Genomic DNA, 24,476 nt, shown 5'->3' on the forward strand with positions numbered 1-24,476 from the left:
GGGTACCTAGCAGGAACCCCCAGCTCATGTTAGGCTGAGGCTTTGGAGCAATAACCATGTCCTCCAAGAAATGACAAGTTGCCCTTTTCTTTATGACCAGAACTCAAGACAATATTGTTTCCACAGGTTCCAAGTTGTCACCTTTTAATGTAATAATGTAATTCAATCTGCCGCAAAGAGAAACACGAAAATACTACAGATGGAATAATGTTTACACACTTATACCAAACCCTACCCCTCTTCAATTGGCTTTGATTTCTCATATCTTCTACATCACAGAAAGGCTGACACAATTAACTTTCAACAAATTTTTATTACACAAAGGTTGTCACATAATTGGGTATTTCTCTACTTTATACACAATTATACTCTCCACAGAAAGGCTGCTTCTTAACTTCTCATCTGGTGACGGCAAGCACTAAAATCCTGATTTTAACAGAATAGTAGTAAAAATGCCTCAGTGATTTTTAAGTTGAAAGCAGTACATTGGTACAGGGCTCTTGCACTCAATTATCAGGAATGTACAAATGTCTTTTTATTCAAAAATACAAAATAAATTATCTGTAGGCATGGACAATGACAGCAGTAAACCATTATATGTTGTCAACTAAAACCAGTAACTGATGGTTATAGTGATTTTCTTTAACATCAGCCAGCCTTTTCTTCAGTCATTTCCTTCAACTGACTTCTCTGAAGTTATAGGTGAGGAGCACTGCCCTCGGCTTCCTCTCACAGTTCATTAACAATGCTAAAGCACTATTCCAGGGGTTAGAACATGCCACCTCCCATCCCACCACCCATTCCGCCCATCCCGCCCATCCCAGGCTCCTTCTCTTCCTTAGGAATCTCTGTGACAACAACTTCTGCTGTGGTTAACAGAGAAGCCACTCCAGCAGCATCCAATAAGGCAGTTCTTACAACCTAGGGAAAAAGTTTGATGAAACATTACATTTCCTTAGTAAAAAGTGAACAAGACTTACTGAAGAGTTCTTGAAAGAATTTTTAAAAAGTGGTCAACTATTTACCTTAGTTGGATCAATGATTCCTTTTTCCACCATATTCACAAAATCTCCAAGCATAGCATCATAACCAATTTCTGAGGAACTCTGCATAATCTTCTCAACTATCAATGATCCTTCAACACCTGCATTCTTAGCAATGGTCATTGCAGGGATTTTGAGTGTCCTTTTAATAATTTCTATACCTATAAAGAAAAATTTTAGGAAATTATTTCTTTTGTAAATATTATGACACCATTCTACTTGTGAGAGTATTGATAAAGAAAAATTCCAACTGGGAAATAACAGAGGTCAAATTGATCAACATCAGCGCTGTTGTACCTTTGTTATTCTAGAAATTGCTGTGTGATGTGTTGTTCTATTTAGTGGGCAACAGAAAGACTCAAATCAGGATGCAAATAAATTTACTTGTAACTTTTTACCAATTTTTTGATCTTCATTAGCTGGCTTTATTGAGTCCAAGGCTGGAATGCACCGAAGCAAGGCACAACCCCCTCCCAGAACAATGCCTTCTTCAACAGCAGCTCGTGTAGCATTGAGGGCGTCTGTAACTCTGTCTTTCTTTTCATTCACTTCAACATCACTTGTCCCACCAACCTAAAATTTAAAAGAATTCTAGTTAGTATGGCTTCTCTCATTCAAGATGCTGACTGCCAAGAGTCTTCACAAAAGCACCTAGTTTAGTCATAGAAGTCAGACACCAGGCTGATCGTTAAGTTCAAATCCTGGGCACAGACATGGCACCGCTCATCAAGCCATGCTGAGGCAGCATCCCGCATGCCACAACTACAAGGACCCACAACTAAAAATATACAACTATGTACTGAGGGGCTTTGGGGAGAAAAAGAAAAAAAAATCTTTAAAAAAAAAAAAGAAAAAGAAAACATCTTTTCCATAGTAACTCCCCGATGGAAGTTCAATTTTGGTTTTAACGAAGGAATATTTCAGTAAAGAAATTTTACATAATAAATATCTCCATGAGGAAATTAATTCCCTAAACGTTTTGGTTAGCTGGCACTATTGTGAATATCACAGAAACAAAAATCATTCTTGGGGTCAGAACCCAAGAAGCTTATTCACAACACATCTCACCTTCAGCACAGCTACTCCATCTGAGAGTTTTGCCAGACGTTCATTCAGTTTTTCCTTTTCATATTCACTAGTTGTGACATCTAACTGCTCGATGATTTCTTGAATACGTTTTTCAATTTGAGCCTTGTCACCTTTTCCTTTCAAGAGCATGGCATCATCTTTGGTCACAATGACCTCTCCAACTTTTCCTAAGTCATGAGGCTGAACATCTTCAATATTTAGAGTCAATCCTTCTTCTCCAAACACCTACAAAAACATTTAAAAAATGGACCAGTTACAGCATACGGTTGATTCATCAGATCAGGCTTATTAATACATCATGCAGGTGTTTTTGATGAGACAAACATCTTGTAATACTGTATTTCTTTGAAACGTGAGATTTCAAGACCATTGCTAGTTAAGACTTGAATAGTCTTTTATTGCCCTTCCAACTTCTACTTAATCCCCAACTAATACTAGCTTTATTAGAGAAAAGTGTAAACTCAGAAGACTCATCCAAGTTCACACTTAGGGTGGAAACAGGACTAGATTCTAAGCCTCGACTTTTAAGTCCTATGTCTTTTCTCCTATACTCTTGAAAACAGATTAGTCACTAAGACCATTCCTGAGCCAGACTCATGGCAAGTTACAGAATAAAGGGACTTTCTTCTCTTCCACTTCCACTTCTCTTCCAACTTCCACTTCCCAAACATCCAAAAGAAACACAGATTAAGTAAATAGTTCAGGTGGCAGCATCTGATTGTGAAAAATATAAATTTTGCTTATAAATTTTAGACCTAGAAATGTAAATAACATTCAGTAAACCCATATCACATTTATTTTACTCACCGCACCACCAGTAGCGATAGCCATGTCTTTCAGCTGGTTCTTTCTATTGTCACCAAAACCTGGAGCTTTGACTGCTACAACCTGAAGACCAACTTTTAGCCTGTTAAGAACAGTTATTAATGAGATTTAAATTTAACAAAAATGCCTGTATACTTCTTCTTAAGTTCTGGCTACAGCAGTGCCCCCCTTATGCACAGGGGATATGTTCCAAGACCCCACTGGATGCCTGAATCCATAAATAGTATGGAACCCTGTCTATACTATGTTTTTTCCTATACATATATATTTGAGGTGCAACAGCAAAACTAGCACAAATTTCTTTCTCCTTCACAATTTCACGGATAGAAGATTCATTCTTACCTTAGATCTTAGCAACTTGAGGATATGATTTTTAAAATTTTCTTATTAAGTCAATAACTGTTGCCTTTTCACTTAAAGGAAGCACTTTACACCTTCTCTCTATTTAGCATATCTGAATTGGCAGCATCACCACTATGGCACTCTGGGGCTATTATTAAGTAAAATAAGGGTTACTTGAACACGAGCACTGTAACACCGATCTGTTAACTGGAACAGTTACTAAGTTACTAACAGTTGGGTAGCATATATAGCATACACAAGTTGGACAAAGGGACGATTCATGTCCCAGGTGGGATGGAGTAGGACAGTGAGCAATTTCATCACACTACTCAGAATAGTGTGCAATTTAAAACTTATGAATTGTTTATTTCTGGAATTTTCCATTTAATATTTTTGGACGTTGGGTAAATAAACCTCAGAAAGCAAAAGTGCGGATGAAGAAAGACTATTGTACTAAGGTTACTTAGGAAAACTGTACTTTTAAAAATTTGCTTCCTAGCAACTTTTGGTCAAATTAAGACAGTAAAGAGCAATTTTCCATTTATCCATATTTGCCAGTATCTAATTACCTTCTTAACAAACTGCTGACCTTACAGTCTAGTTGAACAACTAGACTCAGAAGTAAAAATATTAATGTAAGCAAAAACCGTGTAAGCTAAACACAGTGATAACAATTATTTTATATTTAGTAATAACTACTTTTATATATTGAAAATCAGAGTAATTACTAAATATTAAATTTGACGCTCATCTAACGCTTATTTACCCCTATCCCATGGGCTCCATTTACTTTATCTTTTTTTTTTTTTTCAGTGAGAAAGACTGGCCCTGAGCTGTTATTTTGCCAATCTTCTTCCATTTTATGTGGGATGCCATCACAGTGTGGCTTAACCAGCGTAACAGGTCCACGCCCAGGATCCGAACTTGCAAACACTGGGCCACCAAACCAGAGCATGCAACCATAATCACCACCCCACTGTGCTGGCACCCTCCATTTAGTACTGCCTTGCTATTAAAGTTAAGTTTGAGCAAGCAGTGTTTTTAATTTAATTCCTTTATATTGGGGCTGGCCTGGTGGTGCAGCGGTTAAGTGTGCACATTCCGCTTCGGTGGCCCAGGGTTCGCCAGTTCATATCCTGGATGCAGACATGGCACTGCCATGCTGTGGCAGGCGTCCCATATATAAAGTAGAGGAAGATGGGCATGGATGTTAGTTCAGGGCCAGTCTTCCTCAGCAAAAAAGAGGAGGATTGGCAGCAGATGTTAGCTCAGGGCTTATCATCCCCCCCCAAAAAATTAAAATAATAAAAAACGTTTAATTCCTTTATAAATGTTAATATTGCTGACAAGAGCATTAAGCTCACCTGCAGTTTTGTCAGATAATACTTGGAACATCCAATCAAAGAAGCATCCACCTGAGACCAGATTGTGAAACGGAAGGAATATACAAACTTCAAGACAGAGCTGTTCTATTTTATTAAGGAGCCAAATAAAAATCAAAGAATAGCTCTGATGAGTATGTCACATAAATCAGACATCCAACTTCACAACTACCAGTAAAATGGCTCAATGAAAATTCTGTAGGCCTACTGTTTTTTTAGTTTGGCTTCAAATTCCACAATCTCTAAGGCTCTTCATAACTAGAAAAGGAAATCCAGCGTAACAACACTGCAGGATAAGTAAACTCACTTAGAGCTTTCGGAACAGGTCACAGTATACAATCTCTAATCCATACGTGCTATTTCATTTGTGCATTTTCATTATAATAAAATTGTAAAATCTCACTTCTGATATATCTCAATTCTAAGATTACGAAGAACACATTTTAATAATATCCTAAGATTCTGTTTACCACATTAACATTACCTGTCTTAAAGTCAAAAGTAATACATTAAACTATACATTAAAAAATTTTAAGAGACCTCAACTTATTTTAGGTTGAGTGCCAATTTCTGTTTCAGAACCATTCATTTAATTTTTCTTTTACAGATGATATAAAATACTGACTGCTAAATACACTTACATGTGAGGTTTTTAGAATGGTAGTTGTCTACTCATCTCTTCCCATGCAAAACTGTAACTGTGAAAATATTTTTTTCCAAAAAAACTTTTTTTTTTTTAAAAAAAAAACCACAACTCAGCTACCTTCAAAACTGTAAACACTTATAAGAAACAGAAAGACACCACATACAAAATTAGGCTATCCTATGAGAAAGTTGCACAAAATATTAAGGACTTTGGGGCCCCAGTGAAAAAGACAGAACCATTCTAACTGGACTAAGGGTTCATAAATCACACGTATGTTATAGACCACAACTCTAGATAGAAACACAAGTGGTTCGATGGGGAGGTACATAAGAGAGATTTCAAACATCACTAGAAATAATTGCCTTTCATCTGGAAATGTAACCCAAATACCACTGCCTATTACCTATTCAAAACGAGTGTACTTAGAGCTTCTCCATCAACATCTTCAGCAATTATGACCAAGGGCTTACGGTGAGCATTGGCAATTTCAAGAGCAGGTACAATGGACTGGACACTAGAAATTTTCTTTTCGCTCAATAGAACATAGGCATCTTGGAATTCACATTTCTGACCTGCAAAACAAAGAACATTTCAAAACAACTTTAAAACATTAACAATACTCTGAAAATGACTGTAATTTATTTAAATAAAAAAGCTATAAACCAAAGTTCTAGTAAATGTTAAAAGTGACTGATGAGTTCACGTTTTTCCTCTTTCACTTCTCGTATACATCCTCACTTTTGGAACATATGAATTTATCTTTTTAGAAGTATGGCATCAACTAACGCCTACAGTTTGACCCATGGCAAACTGTATTTTAAAAATACTTCAGTTATTGACTTGCTCTTACCTTTTGATGTATTAATAAAGTATGGAGAAATATAACCTCGATCAAACTTCATGCCTTCAATAATTTCTAACTCATCATTCAGTGTTTTTCCATCCTGTGAAAAGTCAAAGAATTAGCTGCGTGAATTTCATTAAAGGAACACAAAAATTGTAATTATAGACCAGATTAATAGACCCCACTGGTCATAAGGGATCTAGGAAGTAGCATGCAAATGCCCAGGGGCATCCAACTCCACTTCCGCAAAAATTTCTAGAACGCATATCTGAATTAATTTTTAGAGCTAGAAGACAGTATCATTTAGGTTAGGATGGATTCATTCCTGACAGCAAAGGCTAATAGTTCACACAAAGCACAGTAAGCACTCTTTTACACAGGTGCTGATGTTACACACGAAGGAATAGACTATACTTGTGTGTGTGTGTGTGAGGAAGACTGGCCCTGAGCTAACATCTGTTGCCAATCCTCCTCTATTTTTGCTTGAGGAAGATTACCCCTGAACTAACATCTGTGCCAGTCTTCCTCTACCTTGTATGTGGCATGCGTCACAGCATGGCTGACGAGCAGAGGCGGTTCGCGCCTGAGATCTGAACCTGCAAAACCCGGGCCGCTGATGTGCAGCACGCAGAACTTTTAACCATTGGCCATAGGGCTGGCACCCTAGAATATACTTATATGATCAAATTCTTGTATTTGGAAAACTCAGTTTTGATCATGGGACATCTCATTTCAAGATATCATTAAAAACACACTTGCCTTTACTGTGATGACACCCTTTCTTCCAACCTTTTTCATGGCATCAGAAATGATGTTGCCAATTTCTTTGTCTCCATTTGCAGAAATCGTAGCCACCTGAAATAATCAAGTTATTCTTCCAAATTAAAACCTTAGGCTGGTGCCTCAATCAACTCCCCTTCCCTTTCCTAGCAGCTCCCTGACTGATACTTACATGGGAGGTTGTGGGGGACAGGACAAAGAGTCTTTATGATATAATGGTTCTAACAAAGTATTTGCTCTGTTTTCACTTCTTTTTTAACTCATTATTTGGCTACATTTTTCAAAGACATGAAATAAACACGCAATTATTCTCTTAAACAAAAACAGTAAAGAAAGAAAGGCAGGCTGACCCCATTTTTTTTTCCCCTTGGCAAGCATGGCAATATTACAACACGACAAAAATCACACACCTTTGACAAACAGCTCAAGAACGTTGTCCAAATGTACAAAACAGTTTAACCAAGAGCGATTTAGAACTAAAATGACATCCCATTAAGACTCACATTATGGTCAACTGCATTATTTCCAAATGTATTAGCTGTAAGAAAAATGCCTCCAACATTGGTGTCTGGGTAGAACTGCTATTCTGACATTGGTGTGTGATTATGAAATAAAATCACGTTACTAAAATTTTGTTAAATTTTATCAGAAAATATGGAAGATCCTCACCTGAGCAATTTCTTCAGGGGTTGTCACAGGTTTAGACTGCTTCTTAAGTTCAGCAATTACAGCATCAACAGCCAACATCACACCTGGTTCAAGAACAAATGCCATCACAACACATATTCTTTCACGGCTCCATGTCAAGTAAAAATTATGATTCATGTTAGATGTTTTACTGACTTAGCCTACACACTGCTTTTGCGCCAGTACTTTTCCTAATCACATTGAGTTGGATGGCATGCACTGAAACAGGAATTTTGATAAATAAATGAACTCCCACAATGACAAAATTATTGTGAAAATTAGACTATAAAAACTCTCGATGTACAACTTCAAGAATGTCACCATTCAACTCATTCTGTGTCAGTCATTGCCAACCCAATCATGTTGCTTGTTTCCAAGAGGGTCACCCAACAATTCTCCCCTCAACTGAGTGACACAAAAAAGGTCCAAAATAAACTACAGTCCTTTACTTTCAACAGGAGGTATAATTCTCAAGGATGAGAAATTTCTTGTGGCTATGCCCCTGCAGGTTTTAATTATCTGAAATTTCCTCATTTAATATGCAATTATGAACTAACAAAATATTTTTGTTTCAACAGTCAACAGCACCCCAATACAGATTTATGAGAACCCCATTCTGTTCAACTGAGACTAGAACTAGCTCTTCCCTTATTTTGAGAAATGTTACTTCAAGAAAAAATCCAAAGCAAGGTGTAGAGTAACAATGACTTTCTTTGGGAACTATTCTCTCTTTTTTTGAGGAAGATTAGCCCTGAGCTAACTACTGCCAGTCCTCCTCTTTTTTGCTGAGGAAGACTGGCCCTGAGCTAACATCCGTGCCCATCTTCTTCTACTTCATATGTGGGACGCCTACCACAGCATGGCATGCCAAGCGGTGCCATGTCCGCACCCAGGATCCAAACCCACGAACCCCAGGCCTCCAAGAAGAACATGCGAACTTCACTGCTGCACCACCGGGCCGGCCCCTGGGAAGTATTCTTAGTAACCTCAGTGAATACTTGTTAGTGACTTACAGTCTAACTGTTAATGCAACACATTCATTTGGACCTCAAATGTTGAAATGGACAGGATGATATATCAGTATGGCCTAGGATGCCAATTCCAACAAAATTAACAGCATCCCCCAAGTCTCCTAGTTTGGAAAATAACATACCCAAGAAATATAGAGCAATTCCATTTTCAAGATAGGAAAACCAAGTGCTAGTACATAGCTAAATAAATGACAAGACTTGAGTCTATATCACCAGGAACCTCATGCTGAGATCTTTAAATTGTGGTGCATACGTCACCAAAACAAGCAACAATAAAAATGGAGATCAGTAACATAGTACATGCTGTTAAAAGAAAAAGCTGCTAAAAAAACCCCAAAACCTTTCTGACACCTGGGTGACTTAGTTCCTTGTTCAGCCCTACTTTCCAAATAAAGTAAAACATCAAAACTATATAATATCTCTCTGCTCTAATCCCCACAAGTTTACTATTTTCAAGGTACATAGTACATAGGTATACTCCAATAAACTTCGCTTTCGGGGGGTGACACACAGGACAGACAGAATACAGGAAATGTCTTAGTGACATCTCCCTCCGTAACAGCTAGTACAGTGCCCACCACAAGGCCAAGCATTCAATCACTATTTGCTAAAGAAAAACTCAGTCTAAGATTTTTTACGAGAGGAGAAATAAGAGGGAATCAATTTTCTGGTATAACTTAATAGTTCAAAACACTGTGGTAACAATGGAAAGACATTCCTACCTCTCCTGATTTCCACTGGATTAGCACCTTTGCTAATCTTCTCGAAGCCTTCCTTGGCAATAGAGCGTGCCAAGACAGTAGCAGTAGTAGTACCATCCCCAGCCTCTTCATTTGTGTTATTGGCGACATCTTGAACAAGTTTAGCGCCAATATTTTTATATTTATCTTTTAAGTCAATGGACTTTGCAACAGTCACACCATCTTTGGTTACTTTGGGACTTCCCCAACTCTGTTCAATAATCACTGTTCTTCCCTATAATTGTGGAGAGAAAAAAAATGTGACAGAATCACACTTTAACTACTATTTAGCTTAAACCAGAACAAGCAGTTTTTATAGCCACGCGCCACATAACCACATCTCGGTTAACGACAGATCACATATATGACTATGGTCCCATGAGATTAATATCATATAGCCTAGGTGTCTAGTAGGCCATACCATGAAGGTTTGTCTAAGAACATTTTAGGATGCTCACACAATGACAAAATTGCCCAATTTCTCAGAATGTATCCCAATTAAGTGGCACGTGACTGTAATGGGGCAACTACTTAAAAGCCTCAATGCAAGTTGTCATTTTTATCAAATCGGCAGCATGAATCTCAAGGGCGTGTTCATCAGTGTTCTTAGAGATAAAATGACTTCTCTGTTGCCAACTGATTAACTCTGAATGAGGTATTATGGGAGATAAAAATCCTAGAGACTAAGAGATGTCATCTTATAAAACAAGAATGCGAGATAAACCAACAATTTGGTAGATTATAATGAAATTCCAGAATATTCTTCACATAATTTATACTTAAGTTTTGTCCGGTGCCTGCTAACTTTGAAAGTAATGTGGAAATTTACTTTTAAGGTTAAAAATTAAGTTACTAAAATACTAACTGCAAAGCAAATACAGCCCACTCTTCCAAAACAGTTCAACATTAAATCTCCAACATGGTGCAAATAGTACTGGCAGCTTTTGGATTTGATCCAAAGCTGCTACCTGTGAGTCATGCAAATGCATTAACTTACACAGTTTGGATTACTTTGGTATTTGAATTGTCTTCAACCTGAGCTGTCTTCAATTGTTCACCACCTTCAAAAGCCTCCTCAAATTGTAACCCCTCACTCACCAATCTCTTCGAGTTAAATGAGACTTAACATTTGAAATGTGCTTTGGAACAGACGGAACAGAAAAACATTAGGTGAAACTAGCACCTACAAGCACATACTTGAGGTATTATGGGAGCTAACTTACACTCTTCCCTCTACGCTTGGTACTAACAACTGGGAAAGAATCCAAAACCTAACTCAAGCAGGCAGGCAAGAGTAATTCTACATTGAGTTTCAGAATCCACCCTGAGCTAGGAGTTACCACTCGATTACATCACACATTGTACAAAATAAAGTTTCGAAAACTTGGCAGGGACTGTTTAAGACCATTATATATCCAAGCCAAAAAAAAACACCCAATAATTTGGAACTCTCAAATGTAAACTGATTTCTCTCAAAAATGGATGCCGAAGTACTGTTCAACAGTTGAGCGTAACTATTTGTCAACAGCAAACTATCAATCCTTAATAATATTATAAATTACAACAAAATAATACTGTTACCTTTGGCCCCATAGTAACGGCTACAGCATCGGCTAAAAGGTCTACACCTTGGAGCATTAAGGCTCGGGCATCTGCACCAAATTTTACATCTTTGGCGTAAGCCCGAGTGAGATGAGGAGCCAGTGCGCTGGACACTGGCCTAACCCGGCGAAGGACTGCAGGTAATCGAAGCATTTCTGGGGGGGAAACAAGCAGACCATCAGGACAATACTAGCACTACCCGTGGCGCGTTACAGCACAAATATGACACGTGTGCAACAGAATAAAAAATGTTCGATGTGAGCCGTGCTGACCTCTGCCAGCCACACCTGGGCCCCGGAACGCGCCACAGCTTCACACCACCAGCTATCAGTGCAAGCCTCAAGATCAAGAGGCCGCCCCCACGCCTGACCTACAGCACCCGCACAACGCAGGCCCATCTTCTTCCCCATGGCCACCTACCCCTGCCGCTAGACACGAGTTAATCTTTCACTGCTAAAGGGGCCTTGAGAGCGAACCCACTCCAAATGCACCCCCAAATAAGCCCGCAGGAAAGGGGAAGGCTATAAACCCGGGAGGCCAAGGGAGAACAAATATGCCTGACGACGCAGAATTCCGCTTAGTAAGATGTGCCTTCATGTATCCTCTCGGGGCTACAGTATCAGAACAGCCCGCAAGGCCGCGACGCGGGGGGCGGCGGCCTGGCCCACTCGGCGCGGCCCCACGTGCCTTTCCATCAGGACGCCCCAAGCAAGGTCAAGGGTGGAGGCGCCGGACCCCAGCGGTCCGGGGGACGAAAGGCGGCTTCCACGCGGCTGCGACCACCCTCCCCGGCGCCCTGCAGTGCAGGAGCGGGGCGCACGGGAGGGCCCCTGTGAACACTGCCCCGACTCACACGCACTCCCGGGCAAGCCCTCCCTCCTGCGCCCTGCCGGGGCGAGCGAGCCACGCGGCACGTGACGGGCCCGCGCGCATGGACCCGCCGGGCCTGCCAGCGGGCCCGGGGCTGCGGCGCCGGGGGAGGCCCTGGCTCTCGCAGGACGGCAGCGGGGGACGCCGGCTCCGGGGTCCGCGGCCCTGGGCGAGGCGGCGCGGGGCGGCCGCGTACCTGCGCGGCGGTGGCGGGGCGTGCAGAAGGCGAGGCAGGCCGTCGGCGGCGAGTGAGGGACAGAGTGCAGGGCGCACACGGCAATGAGCCCGTGTCCCCTCCCTCCGCCACTCCCCCGCCCCGCGGCACCGCGTGTGCAGACGGCTCCCGCCCTCCCCGGCCGCCGGCCCGGCAATCTGCATGCGCCGCGCGCCAGCCCCGCCCTCCCTACCAGCGCCCGGCCCGGCCCGCGGGCTCGGCCTCTCCGGCCGGCGTAGGCTGGTTCCCGGGCTGCGCTCGATTCCAGAACTTTCCGGGGGGCGCCGCGCTCCCTGTGGGTCAAGGGTTAACCCGCGTCATTTCCGGGAGGAGGGCGAAGGGCTGGTATTTTCACCTCGGCGAGCGGCCTAGAAAAGCCTAGAAAGGGCTCCTTTTTCCTTCCGCCTCGCGGACCTCGCGTCAGGGGCCTGCGCAGGGCCCTCGCGGCGAATCGCGGCGCGCGCTGCTGCGGCCGCCCCCTCGCGCGGGAGGGGCGGGGCGGGGGCGAGCGCGCCTGCGCGACGGGCGGCCTTTTCCTCGGTTCACGTGGCCCGAGGGCCGGTCTGCGGGTCTCTGCTGGCGGTGGCGGCGGCGGCGGGAGAGAAGAGCGCGGACTGCGGCGGCCGGAGTCATGGTGAGGCCGGCGCGCCCGGATCGGCCTGCGGCGCTCGGGGAGTCCGGACGGCGCTCTCTGGGCCTCGCAGGGGCGGTAGGGGTCACCGAGTGACCGGCGCCCGCGGAGCCCCGGAGAGGCGAGGCCCGCCGACCCTGTCCCGCGCCGAGGGCTCTGTGCACGCGCGCGTGCTGCAGGCGTGGGGCCCGGGGCCGGGGCCGGGGAGGGGGCCGGGGCCGGGGAGCCGGACGCGCACGCGGCGGCCGACCCGCTGCTCCTGCGGGGCCCTCGCGGGTGTGCGGTGTCTCGGAGAAGGCATGGCCCCAGGCGCAGGGATTGACTTCAGTGTTTACCGAAAATTTCTAGAAAAACCCGAGGAAGGGTAATATTTGACCTTGGAATAAACTTGAGGTTACCCTTAAAGGTGGTCTGCCTGCTGACCAGAGGAGCAGCAAGGACCCTCCCCCGCCCCAACACACATAGGGAATGCGAAATTAAACTCGGGGTGTAGAGCAGACCCTTCAGATGGGGTTCCGGAATGAATAATACGAGGCTGGACATTATCTTTGAAAGTCACGTGTGACGTGTGATACAGAACGCGTATGATTGCATTGCCTGTTTAGAAGACAAGTACATGTTGTTTTCGTGTCACATCTCAACATTTCTCTCCCTACAGGCAGGACAGGCATTTAGAAAGTTTCTTCCCCTCTTTGACCGAGTATTGGTTGAAAGGAGCGCGGCCGAAACTGTAACCAAAGGAGGCATTATGCTTCCAGAAAAATCTCAAGGGAAAGTATTGCAAGCAACAGTAGTAGCTGTTGGAGCAGGCTCTAAAGGAAAGGTAAATGGAAGCTAAAATGCACCTGTTCTTGGATGAAGCGGAGGGGAAAAAGCAATCACTGGTTATTATTAAAAATAGCCTTTAAAATAGCTTGCGTTATGTTCAGGGTCATTCCCTAGTTCCGTAACATCTAATCTTTCTCTTTGATGGAAATGATTGTAAAATAAAATTGCTTATTTTATATGATGCAGAGTTACAGAATATTAAAGTCAGTAGCCATTTGGTAGCCTAGTATGACTAGGTTTTTTTCAAATTCTAAATTTTTGATTAAAAGACTATGCTTAAATGTAATCTGTGGGTGCTTTTAAGAATTGAGGGGAAATTTGAACACTCGGTCTAACCTCTAAAACACTGAAATTGCCCTAATCCTTTAACCACTTTCGGCCTTAGTTCGGATACCTATGAAAGGCAGTTTGGATTATCCCTGTAGGCATTCTCCAATTAACTGGTTAGACCTCAGACCTCTAAAAGTGTCAGCCGGACTACATATTAAGTGCCCTTAGGGTCAGATATGTTAATTGTATTGTCTAGTTGCGCCTAAGAAAGTTAGTTCTAGCAAGGAACTATCCTGGAGTTAGGAATAGGAAGGGTTTGGAGAATGGGCACTTTGCTTCAGTCTCCTCCCCAAATCTATTCTTTGGAGGAAAGGAAATTGAATCACGAAAGAAGTGTATGTTCTGAATGCTTCTGTTGAATTTTCATATGTTGAAGGAAGTTAGCCACGACCATTATGTATACAGTTTTTAAAACTTGTTTGTTTCACATAGTCCATAGGTTATGTTAATATTTAACAATTTAAAAGTTAGCTTAAGTTCGTTTTACCAGTATAACTCCTTGAACTTTTACACTGAAATCAGGTTTTAGTTTAAGCCATTGTGTGTGCATTATTTCATGTGTGACTCTACAGTGATGTTTTTCAGTGAAGAACTACAATTGTATAAATTACATCACTTGGCCACCAAGTTCTTTGTTAACATTTGATTTGAGCATATTCGAGTAATAAAAGTTAGGTGTGAATATTTGATGAACTAGATGTCTTTACTAATAAACCTTTTTATTTTCTTAAGGGTGGAGAGATTCAACCAGTTAGCGTGAAGGTTGGAGATAAAGTTCTTCTCCCAGAATATGGAGGCACCAAAGTAGTTCTAGATGACAAGGTGTGTAAACTTAAGGATTTTTATTAAAAGTTAAGTATTTGCTATTTTCTTAACTAATGGTTTCTCTATTTGCAGGATTATTTCTTATTTAGAGATGGTGACATTCTTGGAAAGTACGTAGACTGAAATCACTATTGAAATGGCATCACGTGAAGCTGCCCATTCCACTGAAGTTCTGAAATCTTTCATCATGTAAATAATTTCCATGTCTCTCTTTTATAATAAACTAATGATACCCAAACTAATGACATCCAGTGTCTCTAAAATTTAATTTCACTGTACTGATATAAACATTTCCAAATAAAAATATATAAATGAATGGTTAATCTTTAGTGATTGAAGATGGTTTTAGAGTTTTCCAATTTATGCTTTTTTTCTTTATTCACGTAACCAGAGAATTATGGGAAACAAGGTTTCTAATTTTCACATTGAATTTGGCTTTATTACATAGATAATTGATGTTGATACAAAGCCATCAATTTACACTTAGTTATATTTTAAGAAAGTCAAGTAGCAACAGTTTAACTTCATACTTAAGCTTATATTGAAGTTCTTCATTTATGGAATCTAGTCTTTTATATGTCTTGTTTCTTTAGTACTTAGAAAAACTTGACATTTTTTTAAAAGTTAATATTACCACTACATAATTTACTTGGCAAAAAAATCCAAGGCAAAGTGTGCTAGGTAACATTGGCTGAGTATCTTCTATATCCCATGGTAGGCACTGTGTGATAGTCATTAAAGCTAACTTTTCAGGAGCATTTTCTTGTACTGGCTACTCTTGTAGGTACTTTGCATGTATCAGTTGGTTTAATCTTTAATGAACCCTGTGAGCTAGGTACCATCATTCTCATCTTTTTGCACAGAGGGTTTAAGTAATAACCAAGGTCACTCAGTAGAAAGTGGCAAAGCGAGGATTTGGACATGGGCCATCTACCTTCAGATGCTGCTGTTGAAAACTTAATCCTTTATGGCATCTGCCACTTTGTCAAAATTCTGAGCACCTGATACACATTATTTCAAACTTGATGATTGCCTTTGTGGTATGGGGGCTGGGTGGTACCTAAGAGTGTCTGGCAATTAGGTATCTAGTATACAGTTCACTGAATTTAACAAGTAGGAAACTGAGTAACAGAACTGGATAAATAGCTTGATTTAGCTTTAGCAGCTCAGGAGAATTAAGATTTGAACCCTGACAACCCTACACCAGAGTTGATTACCAACCCCTAAACTCGACTACATCATCTACCAGCTATTTCTGTCCTGGTCAAATTTATTTTCTAGTTTTAGTTTCTTATAAGTAGTCTGTGATCACGTCTTTTAAGAGTCGTGTTCCATGTTTATCCTGTGGAATTGAAGTCTAAATGAAGTTGTAAATAGCATGGAATAATGGTCTCGACTTTTGATCATGTCCCTGTCAGTAAAGTAGTATGGATGTGTGAGTCCCATTTGGTATACTAAGGCTTAATTTTTGTCATATTTAGATACAAGAATTACGATTAAAAGTTCTGTTTACAGAAGCAGGTGGGTCATCAGTTTCCTACTGTGTCCCAGGCACAGCTAGATAATGTGCTGTGCACGTCATAACCTTGTAAGCACAGATTTCCATCTGTTTTACCAATGTGAAAACTGACTCAGAAGAGATGAGGAAACTTGGTCAAGGCCATGTGGCTGGTAAATTGCAGAGTTAGGAATCCAGTCCAAAGGCCATCGCTTTCCCATTATTCCCTGATTCTGTTCCAAAGACCCAAGCAAATGAGTTTTGAGATCCATAACCCACTAAATCAGAAGGGTGGGAGAAACTTTTTTGTACCACGAAAGTAGTCCTATGATGCTTGTCTAACAGAATTGCTAAAGAAATAATTTTTTTTTAAATGTAGATACGTAAATGATTTTTTTACTGAGGTAACATTGGGTTATAACATTTGAGGTGAACACCATTATATTTTGATTTCTGAAGAAATGTTAGATTGTGAAATTATATTCGGAATTAATAGGGAAAAATTTTTAACAGAATAGTTCAAAAATAAGGGCTTTGGGGAAGTGGAACCACTTTTAAGAACAGTATGTTCTCATTTAGCTTTTCAACAAAAATAAGAAGTAAAGTAAAATACGTAAAATTCTAACTGGAATTTTCATGGTAATACCATTTTTGAGTGCTTGCCAGGTACTGTTCTAGGCACTTAACGTGTAATCTTGCTTAAATGTATGTAATCAGCAGTCCTGTGAGGCAATATTCCTTGCCTCATAGGTGGAAGATGCACAGAGAAGTAATTTGTTCAAGATGACACAACTTACAAGTCATGAGTTTTTTGGGCTGGCCTGGTGGTGCAGTGGTTAACTTCACACATTCTGCTTGGCAGCCCAGGGTTTGCCTGTTCAGATCCCGGGTGCAGACATGGCACCGCTTGGCAATAAGCTATGCTGTGGTTGGCGTCCCACATATAAAGTAGAGGAAGATGGGCATGGATGTTAGCTCAGGGCCAGTCTTCCTCAGCAAAAAGAGGAGGATTGGCAGTAGTTAGCTCAGGGCTAATCTTCCTCAAAAAAAAAGTTCTATCAACAGTCCTACCAGCAATGTATGAGATGGCTGATTTTTTCCCCCTCTTAATAACACAGGATGTTATGAAGTTTTTATTTTGCAAATCTGGTAATTTTACTTTTACCGTTACGAATGAAGGTGAGCGTCTCATGCGTTTAAGACCCATTTCTATTTTCTTTACTGTTAACTGACTGTTCCTATTGACTGTAAATATCTTCTTGCTTTTCTAGTGGGTGACGCCTTTTATGATTTGTGTGATATCTTTATTTAGTTCTTTGTGATAAGTTTTTCCTCCAGTTTGTTATTTGGCTTTGATTTTATTTATGCTTTGAACTTGCAGGAATTTGTTTCTGCTTAAACTTCATTTTAGCATAGTTGAATTAATAAATATTCTTCATTATGGCTTCTGGATATTATGACAAACTCTGAAAACTCTTCTCCAATACTTAAAGTTTTTTCCATGGTTTCTTTAGGTATTTTTATAGGTTTTTATTTTTTAATATTTCAATCTTGGCTTGATCTGGAGATTTTCCTGTTATAAGAGATAAGGAATGGATCCAACGCCCCTTCTCTTTTACAGATTAAGCCTCGTTCTTTAAGACATGTTAAAATTTAGCCCATGTCTTGCAAAATGCTCTTTCAGTCTCATTTAGCCTGGAGACTTGACTTGAGTGTCAGTTCAAAAAGGCCAGTTTGTTATACTATTTTTAAGTCATTCACCTTTTCAAACATTGTGCCAGGCATTGTTCCAGGCACTGGAGATACAGGGATGAATAAGATGGGGGAGGCCAAAGTAAACAACGAAATTATAGCCTAATTTTAGAGATCAGTGTCATCAAGCAAATAAAGAGAGAAAATGCTGCTACCTTCATGAGAGTCATTAAGTGACCTATCAAAAAGAGGAAATGATAATAGTCTGTTGTGACTTGTCTCCTCTGATCACATCTTCTCTTCCTGAAACTTCAGGAACTACTGTATTAGTTATCTATTGCTGCATAACAAATCACTCCAAACTTAGTGCTTAAAACAACAGTAGGGGCTGGCCCCATGGCTGAGTGGTTAAGTTCGCACTCTCCACTTCGGTGGCCCAGGGTTTCACTGGTTCGGATCCTGGGCGGGGATGTGACACCGCTCATCAGGCCATGCTGAGGCAACGTCCCACATGCCACAACTGGAAGGACCCACAACTAAAATATACAACTATGTACTGGGGGGATTTGGGGAGAAAAAGCAGAAAAACCCCAACAGTAAGCATCTCACACGACATCTGTCAGTCAGAAATTCAGGTGCAGCTTATTTGGATGGTCCTAGTTTGGGGGGTCTCATGAGGTGGCCATCATCTGACGACTTGACTGGGGCTGGAGGTTATACTTTTAAGATGGTCCACTCATATGTTGACAAATCGATGCTTGCTTTTGGTGGGACCCTCAGTTCCTCACCACGTGGACCTTTCATAAGGCTGCTCGAGTGCTCTCACACACGGCAGCTTTCTCACCCAGGGCAGGTGAGCTAAGAGAGCAAGGTAGAAACTACAATGTCTTTTATGACATAACATCAGAAGTTACACAACATCATCTCAGTATCCTATTGGTCATACAGGTCAGCCCTATTCAATGTAAGAGAGTACCACACAAAGGTGTAAATACTAGGAGATTAATAATCACTGGGGGCCATTTTAGCAGCTGGCCACCACAATCACCAATTTGGCCAAATATTCTAGAATTCTAGAGAGGAAAATGAAGTGCCGTGGGAGTTTAGTATCTCACTAAGCTGTAGCCAAAGTTGTCTACTTTTGAACTCAGCAAAACCCCTAAAATTTTGTCTACAGCAACTTTCATAAACAGAAAATTTTCAAATAATATGTTGAAAATGTATAAAACCATATGTAGGTTTTGAACCATTTGTTCAACCACGATGCTTCCCTTTCCTTGGCCTGCAATGAAATCTGCATGTCTACACAGAAATGCTGCCTAAACTTTAAGGTTCATTTCAACTACTTCTTGCATCCTTCAGTGTGTCAGCTCTGCTCTTAGCCTGGCTTCCTTCAAGCCAAGATGGTTGATGCAGTCTTGGCCACGTTCAGGCAGAAAAAAGGGACCATCTCTTTTGGTACCTCCTCAAGAGCAAGAAAACCCTTCCCCAAAGAGCTCCATCAGATATCCTTTCAGATCTCTTTAGGCTAAAATGGAGTCACATGCTCACCCTTTAACTAAATATTGGCTTAGGCCAATTGGGATTTATCCTTCAGCCCGAGATGGGTTTACCTTTCCTTGGTCATATAGGGAGAGATGGATACTGAGCAAGATCAAAGTTTGTTTGCAAATGAGTATAGCAAGCAGGCAACCAACAGGGGCTGCTTCAATACTTCAGATGTTTTGCTTTATAGTATGGTAATCTACATATACCCCCTTCCTATGCATTTTTAAGCTCTTTGAGGATAGGAGCTTATATTATTTATATTTCTCAGCACTTGCCTAGTGCCTTACATATAATGAGCATTTATTATTTTACTAGGATTTTAAAATTCCCCAAAGAGAATTTCATACTGGCTAAATATTTTTGAAATTACTTATGATACTTTGGATTTATAAAATATTTTCTTCTAAAACTTTAAAAGACTTCCAGAAATATTTACTTTTCTATTTGCTTTCATACACTATGAAGTAGAAAGAACTGCTGTGCACTACTTTCATTACAAATAAACTTTTATTTGATAGCTTGTTCAAAGTCAACAGCTAAGAGAATCTAGATTTTCTGAATCCCGGCCCAGAGTTATTTCCATTTGTCCACATTGCCTTTAAAAAAACTATTCCTTCTTTAATCGAAATATTCAAATAATTCATTATTTTATGTAACTGTTATTACTGATCATGCTTTTTTTTTCTCCCTGCACCCACCTGGTTATAAAATTGTTTTTGTTTGGAGATCATAATATGTTTACTGATGGAGGAATTTAAATGTGAAGGTTAGAGCTAGAGATATTTCAACCCTAAAGAACAAGGTTCTTCCTGGGAACAAGGCCAGGGTCAACATCACAATGCAAATTTATTGGACTTTTCAAAGAGATGAATGTGTATATTGTTCCTGAATTTAACACATACTTATTCATTTCTTCTCTTGTTTTTTTTCAGTTGGGCTGAAACAGTATAATAAAGCTGGACTTAGGAGAACATTAAGGGGACCAGCCCTGTAGTGTAGTGGTTACGTTTGGCGCAGTCTGCTTTGGTGCCCCGGTTCCTGGGCCGGGATCCCCGGGGTGGACCTACACCACTGTCAGCCATGCTGTTGCAGGATCCACATATGCACAAAATAGAGGAAGATTGGCACAGATGTTAGCTCTGGGCGAATCTTCCTCAGGGAAAAAAAAAAAAGTGAAGATGAGCCCCTTCAACTATAGGTAACTGGTATTTACAGCTCAGGGACACTACCACACAATCTGGGAAATTTTAACTTAATCCTTGAAGTGAGGTGGAGTTGTCCACAGACCAAGAGGCCACCCTAGGACTCTGCTCTCCACAGACCCAACCCATATCTCTCTTGGAGAGGCAACATTTGGGTGCTGCTTGTCTTAGATTCTCACCATATTTAATGAGAGAATTGGTGATTTGCATGTTTGTCTCCAGACTCTAAGTTGCTAGACTCGAAGCAACTTATAGTTAAGGAATGAGCCTTTTCATACTTGTACTTCAGTGACGCACACACAGAGGAGCTTAGAAATATTTGTTGAGGGGCAACCGGTGGCCAAGTGGTTAAGTTCACACACTTAGATTCGTGGGTTTGGATCCCGGGTGCAGACATGGCACTGCTCATCCGGCCATGCTGAGGTGGCATCCCACATAGCACAACCAGAAGGACCTACAGCTAGAATACACTCTTATGTACTGGGAGTTTTGGGGGAGAAGAAGGAGAGGAAAAAAAGAAGATTGGCAACAGATGTTAGCTCAGGTGCCAATCTTTTTTTTCTTTTGAGGAAGATTAGCCCTGAGCTAACATCTGCTGCCAATATTCCTCTTTTTGCTGAAGAAGACTGGCCCTGACCTAACATCCATGCCCATCTTCCCCTACTTTATATGTGGGATGCCTGCGACAGCATGGCTTGCCAAGCAGTGCCATGTCTGCACCCAGGATCCAAATCAGCGAACCCCAGGCGGCCAAAGCAGAACGTGTGAACTTAATCACTGTGCCACCGGCCGGCCCCAAAGGTGCCAACCTTTAAAGAAAAAAATAGTTGAATGAAAATTCTTTTGATATCTAGGAGGTAGTGATGGAATTAAGAATTAAGTCTTTGCTCTTGCAAAGTTACCAGTCTACATCTTCCAGAAAGATGAGATCTTACTTAAAGACAACCAACTTCCTGTTGTCAAACCCATTTGAGCAAAGTTCCAAGGCACTGATGATTATTCAGCTTTGCATTCGCTCAATTTAACCAGCCTCTCCTCCACCCCTCACTTCCATCTTTGGAGGCTGGCTGTGACATAGGTCTCCTCTCAGCCTTCTCAATACACCTTTAGGTGTATTTCATGGGATATGTGTTTTCTTCTCTTGGAAATCACTGTACTGTAAGCACTCTTTACCCTCTGAACTATCTTCCCATCTGGTATCCTAAGTCCTCATTCATTCTAGACCAAAAATTTAAGGTTTCTAAGCAGGAAATAAAAATAAAGTTTGCCAAAACTGCCGTGATTTCATGACTTAGGAGAACACATAAAACTTGCAACAAGGGAAATTTGGAATCCTGTAAGATGTACAACTCCCATCATTTACCAAGGGACATTCATTTTCTCCTCCTGCTTCTGACTTGCAAAAAACACGAGCTAATTTTGTCTGCCTGACGCACAATACCAGACGTCCGTCCACTCTGTCTCAGATAATTGCCAGTTGGGTCTTCATCTACGCAAACAAACTTGTCATTCAAAAGGTCCTTGGCTTTGAAGTCAGTGGATGGCGGAAGTATCATCTGACGCTCTAGGCCGCAGTCTGATTTGAGATCGGTCGATTTCATTTAGGGTCTGTGGAATTTTTCCAGACTGCTGGCCTGTTTTCCACTTTGCACGCCTAGGTGGATTTCGGGACAGAATTACACTTCTCTAGGTATTTGCTTGCACAAGGGTTTACTGAAACAGTCGCCTGTGTGTAAGCTCAGTCCTTCCACCTTAACAAACGTCAGCACAAGGAGATTCACCATCGCGTACGCAGACCTTGCACACTCCCACCACAATCCTCTGCGCTGGACGGCGGCCTCTCCCGCAGCCACTCTCGGGCCCCGCCGCCCGGGTTTTCCCTCCCCGCACGTCACGGCTGGCGCTTGGCCGGCCGTTCCTTCCATCGTCCTCCTCCCTCCGCCAGCTGCGCTTTCCCCCGACACCTCCCAGTCCTCCCGCCCTGCCCCGCGCGGGTACGGTTATTCCGTCAGCCGCCGCCCCTCCCCGGCGCCCGGACCCAGGCGCCGCTCCGCCCCGCCCCCCGCGCAGGCCGCCGTCCCTACATCCGGGTACCGACTCCAGCCGCCCAGACTCTGGCACTATGGTCATGGCGGAGGGCACGGCAGTGCTGAGGCGGAACAGGCCGGGCACCAAGGCGCAGGTAGCATGTTTGCACCTTCCCTGTGGGGGGACTCGCGGCGCCGCGCCGCCTCTGGCAGCCGGCCGCCCCCGAGAGGAGGTTGGACCGGGGCGGCAGGCCGGCGGGCGGGGGCACGGGTGCCCGGCCTGCTCTTCCGGAGCCGGAGCACCTCAGCCTGGCTTTGGCGGCAGTGGCGGCCCGCGAGGCCTGCGGGGCCCGGACTTGAGGGTGGGCGTGAGGGGCGCGTGGGGGCCGCGGGGGTGGCCGCGAGGCCCGGGGCTGGGAGCCTGTCGGCGGCGACCGCTTGTTCTCGCCTCTCCGCTGACCCCCGGCTGACCCGCGTCGGAGGGGCGCGGCCGGCCAGGTGGAGAGGGACCGGAGGTTTCGGAGGGTCGGGGCTGCCGAGCGGGAGGCGGTGCACAAGCAGCGCACCTCGTCCGGGCTGCCGGTTCCTACCTGGCTGGTGATGTACGTGCCCGGCTTCTGCAGTCCGGCTTGTCTAGCCGGATCCGGGTGGCGATAATTGACTTTATCCTCTTCCTCCTGCGGTTTGCCTTTGACCACTGCTCGCTGCAACTGTTCTCTGGTCCAGCAAGCTTTCAGCATCAGGTTGCGACTTGTTAGATGTCATTCCTTGTGAATTTCCTTGTTATTACGTGTGAAGCATAGTCGAGGAATGAAGGGATTATAATTTTATGAACTTTTAGTAGGACAGTGTTTGGGCTGAGTTGGTGCTTGTTTAGGTAGGTGTTGGTTCTTGGGCTTTGCAAAAGATGGGGTGCCTCACATTCTTAAAAAAAAATCAAATAGGCATTTAGACTTGCTCTGATTAATCTGCCGGCTGAAATGGCTTGCTACTGAGTAGATGCTCTAAAATCGGAAGAGGTGTGTTAAAATGTAATTTTAAGAAAAAGTCATATGAGTGAAAAAAAGCAAAACAACCATGGAGCTATGACCGTGTGCCAGAGACTGGTTTTTAATATCTTGCACAGGATTTTGGAAAGGGAGTCCTTTTGAAGAGATCTTTTAGATCCAGACACCTTCCCAGATCCATGTTACAGATGAGGAAACCGCATTTGCTCAAGGTTGCCTAGTCTCCGGATTCTTAGTTCACTGGGGACCTTTTCTCTAACGACCTGCTTCTAGTACTGAATTTTAGAGAATGTAGTTGACAGTCTCATTATAGAGTCACGTTAAGCTGTCAGTTACTTATGCCAGTTTTGTGGTCATAGTACTGGGAATTTATATACTATTCTTTATTTTTACCCTTTCCAAACTTTCTTTCTTTATAAATGCTCTTTCCTCGGATACCCTTACTACTTACTCTGTGGAAACATTACTTCTGATTGTTTTCTTAAGTGATCAGCTTTTATATTTTTACATTCAGAAGTGGACTTTTGTACTCACATGCTGAGAAGCATCACCTATTTTTATTTACTCAAAAGTTCTTAATGTTGAAAGGTTAGAACATAGTATATTTTAAGTTAATATTGTAACACATCTCTTTGCCATGTCGTTAGGAGTAAGTCAGATCAGAAAGCCCCTTTGCTTGTTGCCATGTTGTCATAGATCAAGGTTAAGTAAAATCTAACAGAGAAGGTTAAGATTTAAAAAAAAAAAAAGACAGTTTAAGCAGCATTCTGTCCTATCCCTTGTCTGTCACACT

At 42.3% G+C, this 24,476-nt stretch overlaps 2 protein-coding genes across 8 annotated transcripts in view; one reads left to right on the forward strand and one right to left on the reverse strand.

Annotated features, from left to right (window-relative positions):
- Positions 1-293: 293 nt before the first annotated feature.
- HSPD1 (heat shock protein family D (Hsp60) member 1) lies at positions 294-23,448 on the reverse strand. 5 transcript variants are annotated; one of them, XM_070241463.1, is made up of 12 exons: positions 23,267-23,448; positions 10,991-11,166; positions 9,392-9,644; positions 7,621-7,703; positions 6,931-7,026; positions 6,178-6,271; positions 5,731-5,899; positions 2,940-3,039; positions 2,112-2,357; positions 1,442-1,616; positions 1,026-1,204; positions 294-921 (listed from the first exon to the last, which is right to left on the reverse strand). In XM_070241463.1, the coding sequence occupies exons 2-12, from the start codon at positions 11,162-11,164 to the stop codon at positions 769-771; spliced, it is 1,722 nt and encodes a 573-aa protein (XP_070097564.1). In that variant the 5' UTR covers positions 11,165-11,166; positions 23,267-23,448; the 3' UTR covers positions 294-768. The 5 variants fall into 5 exon arrangements, with proteins under 5 accessions (XP_070097564.1, XP_023478054.1, XP_023478053.1 ...); XM_023622286.2 differs by lacking the exon at positions 23,267-23,448 and adding an exon at positions 12,451-12,576; XM_023622285.2 differs by lacking the exon at positions 23,267-23,448 and adding an exon at positions 12,289-12,453.
- The window catches only part of MOB4 (MOB family member 4, phocein), a 38,230-nt gene continuing 26,349 nt past the window's right edge, over positions 12,596-24,476 (forward strand). The window contains exons 1-4 of one of the 3 annotated variants that reach the window (XM_023622289.2): positions 12,596-12,729; positions 13,385-13,549; positions 14,617-14,706; positions 14,782-15,032. In XM_023622289.2, coding sequence (XP_023478057.1) covers positions 12,727-12,729; positions 13,385-13,549; positions 14,617-14,706; positions 14,782-14,832 — 309 coding nt within the window. In that variant the 5' untranslated portion in view covers positions 12,596-12,726 and the 3' untranslated portion in view covers positions 14,833-15,032. Of the gene's footprint in view, positions 12,730-13,384; positions 13,550-14,616; positions 14,707-14,781; positions 15,033-22,215; positions 22,832-24,476 lie in introns of those variants that run through there. The other 2 variants (XM_023622290.2, XM_023622288.2) reach the window with 2 other exon arrangements.

Source organism: Equus caballus, chromosome 18 (genome assembly GCF_041296265.1).
Source record: "Equus caballus isolate H_3958 breed thoroughbred chromosome 18, TB-T2T, whole genome shotgun sequence".
NCBI classification, from domain to species: Eukaryota; Metazoa; Chordata; class Mammalia; order Perissodactyla; family Equidae; genus Equus; species Equus caballus.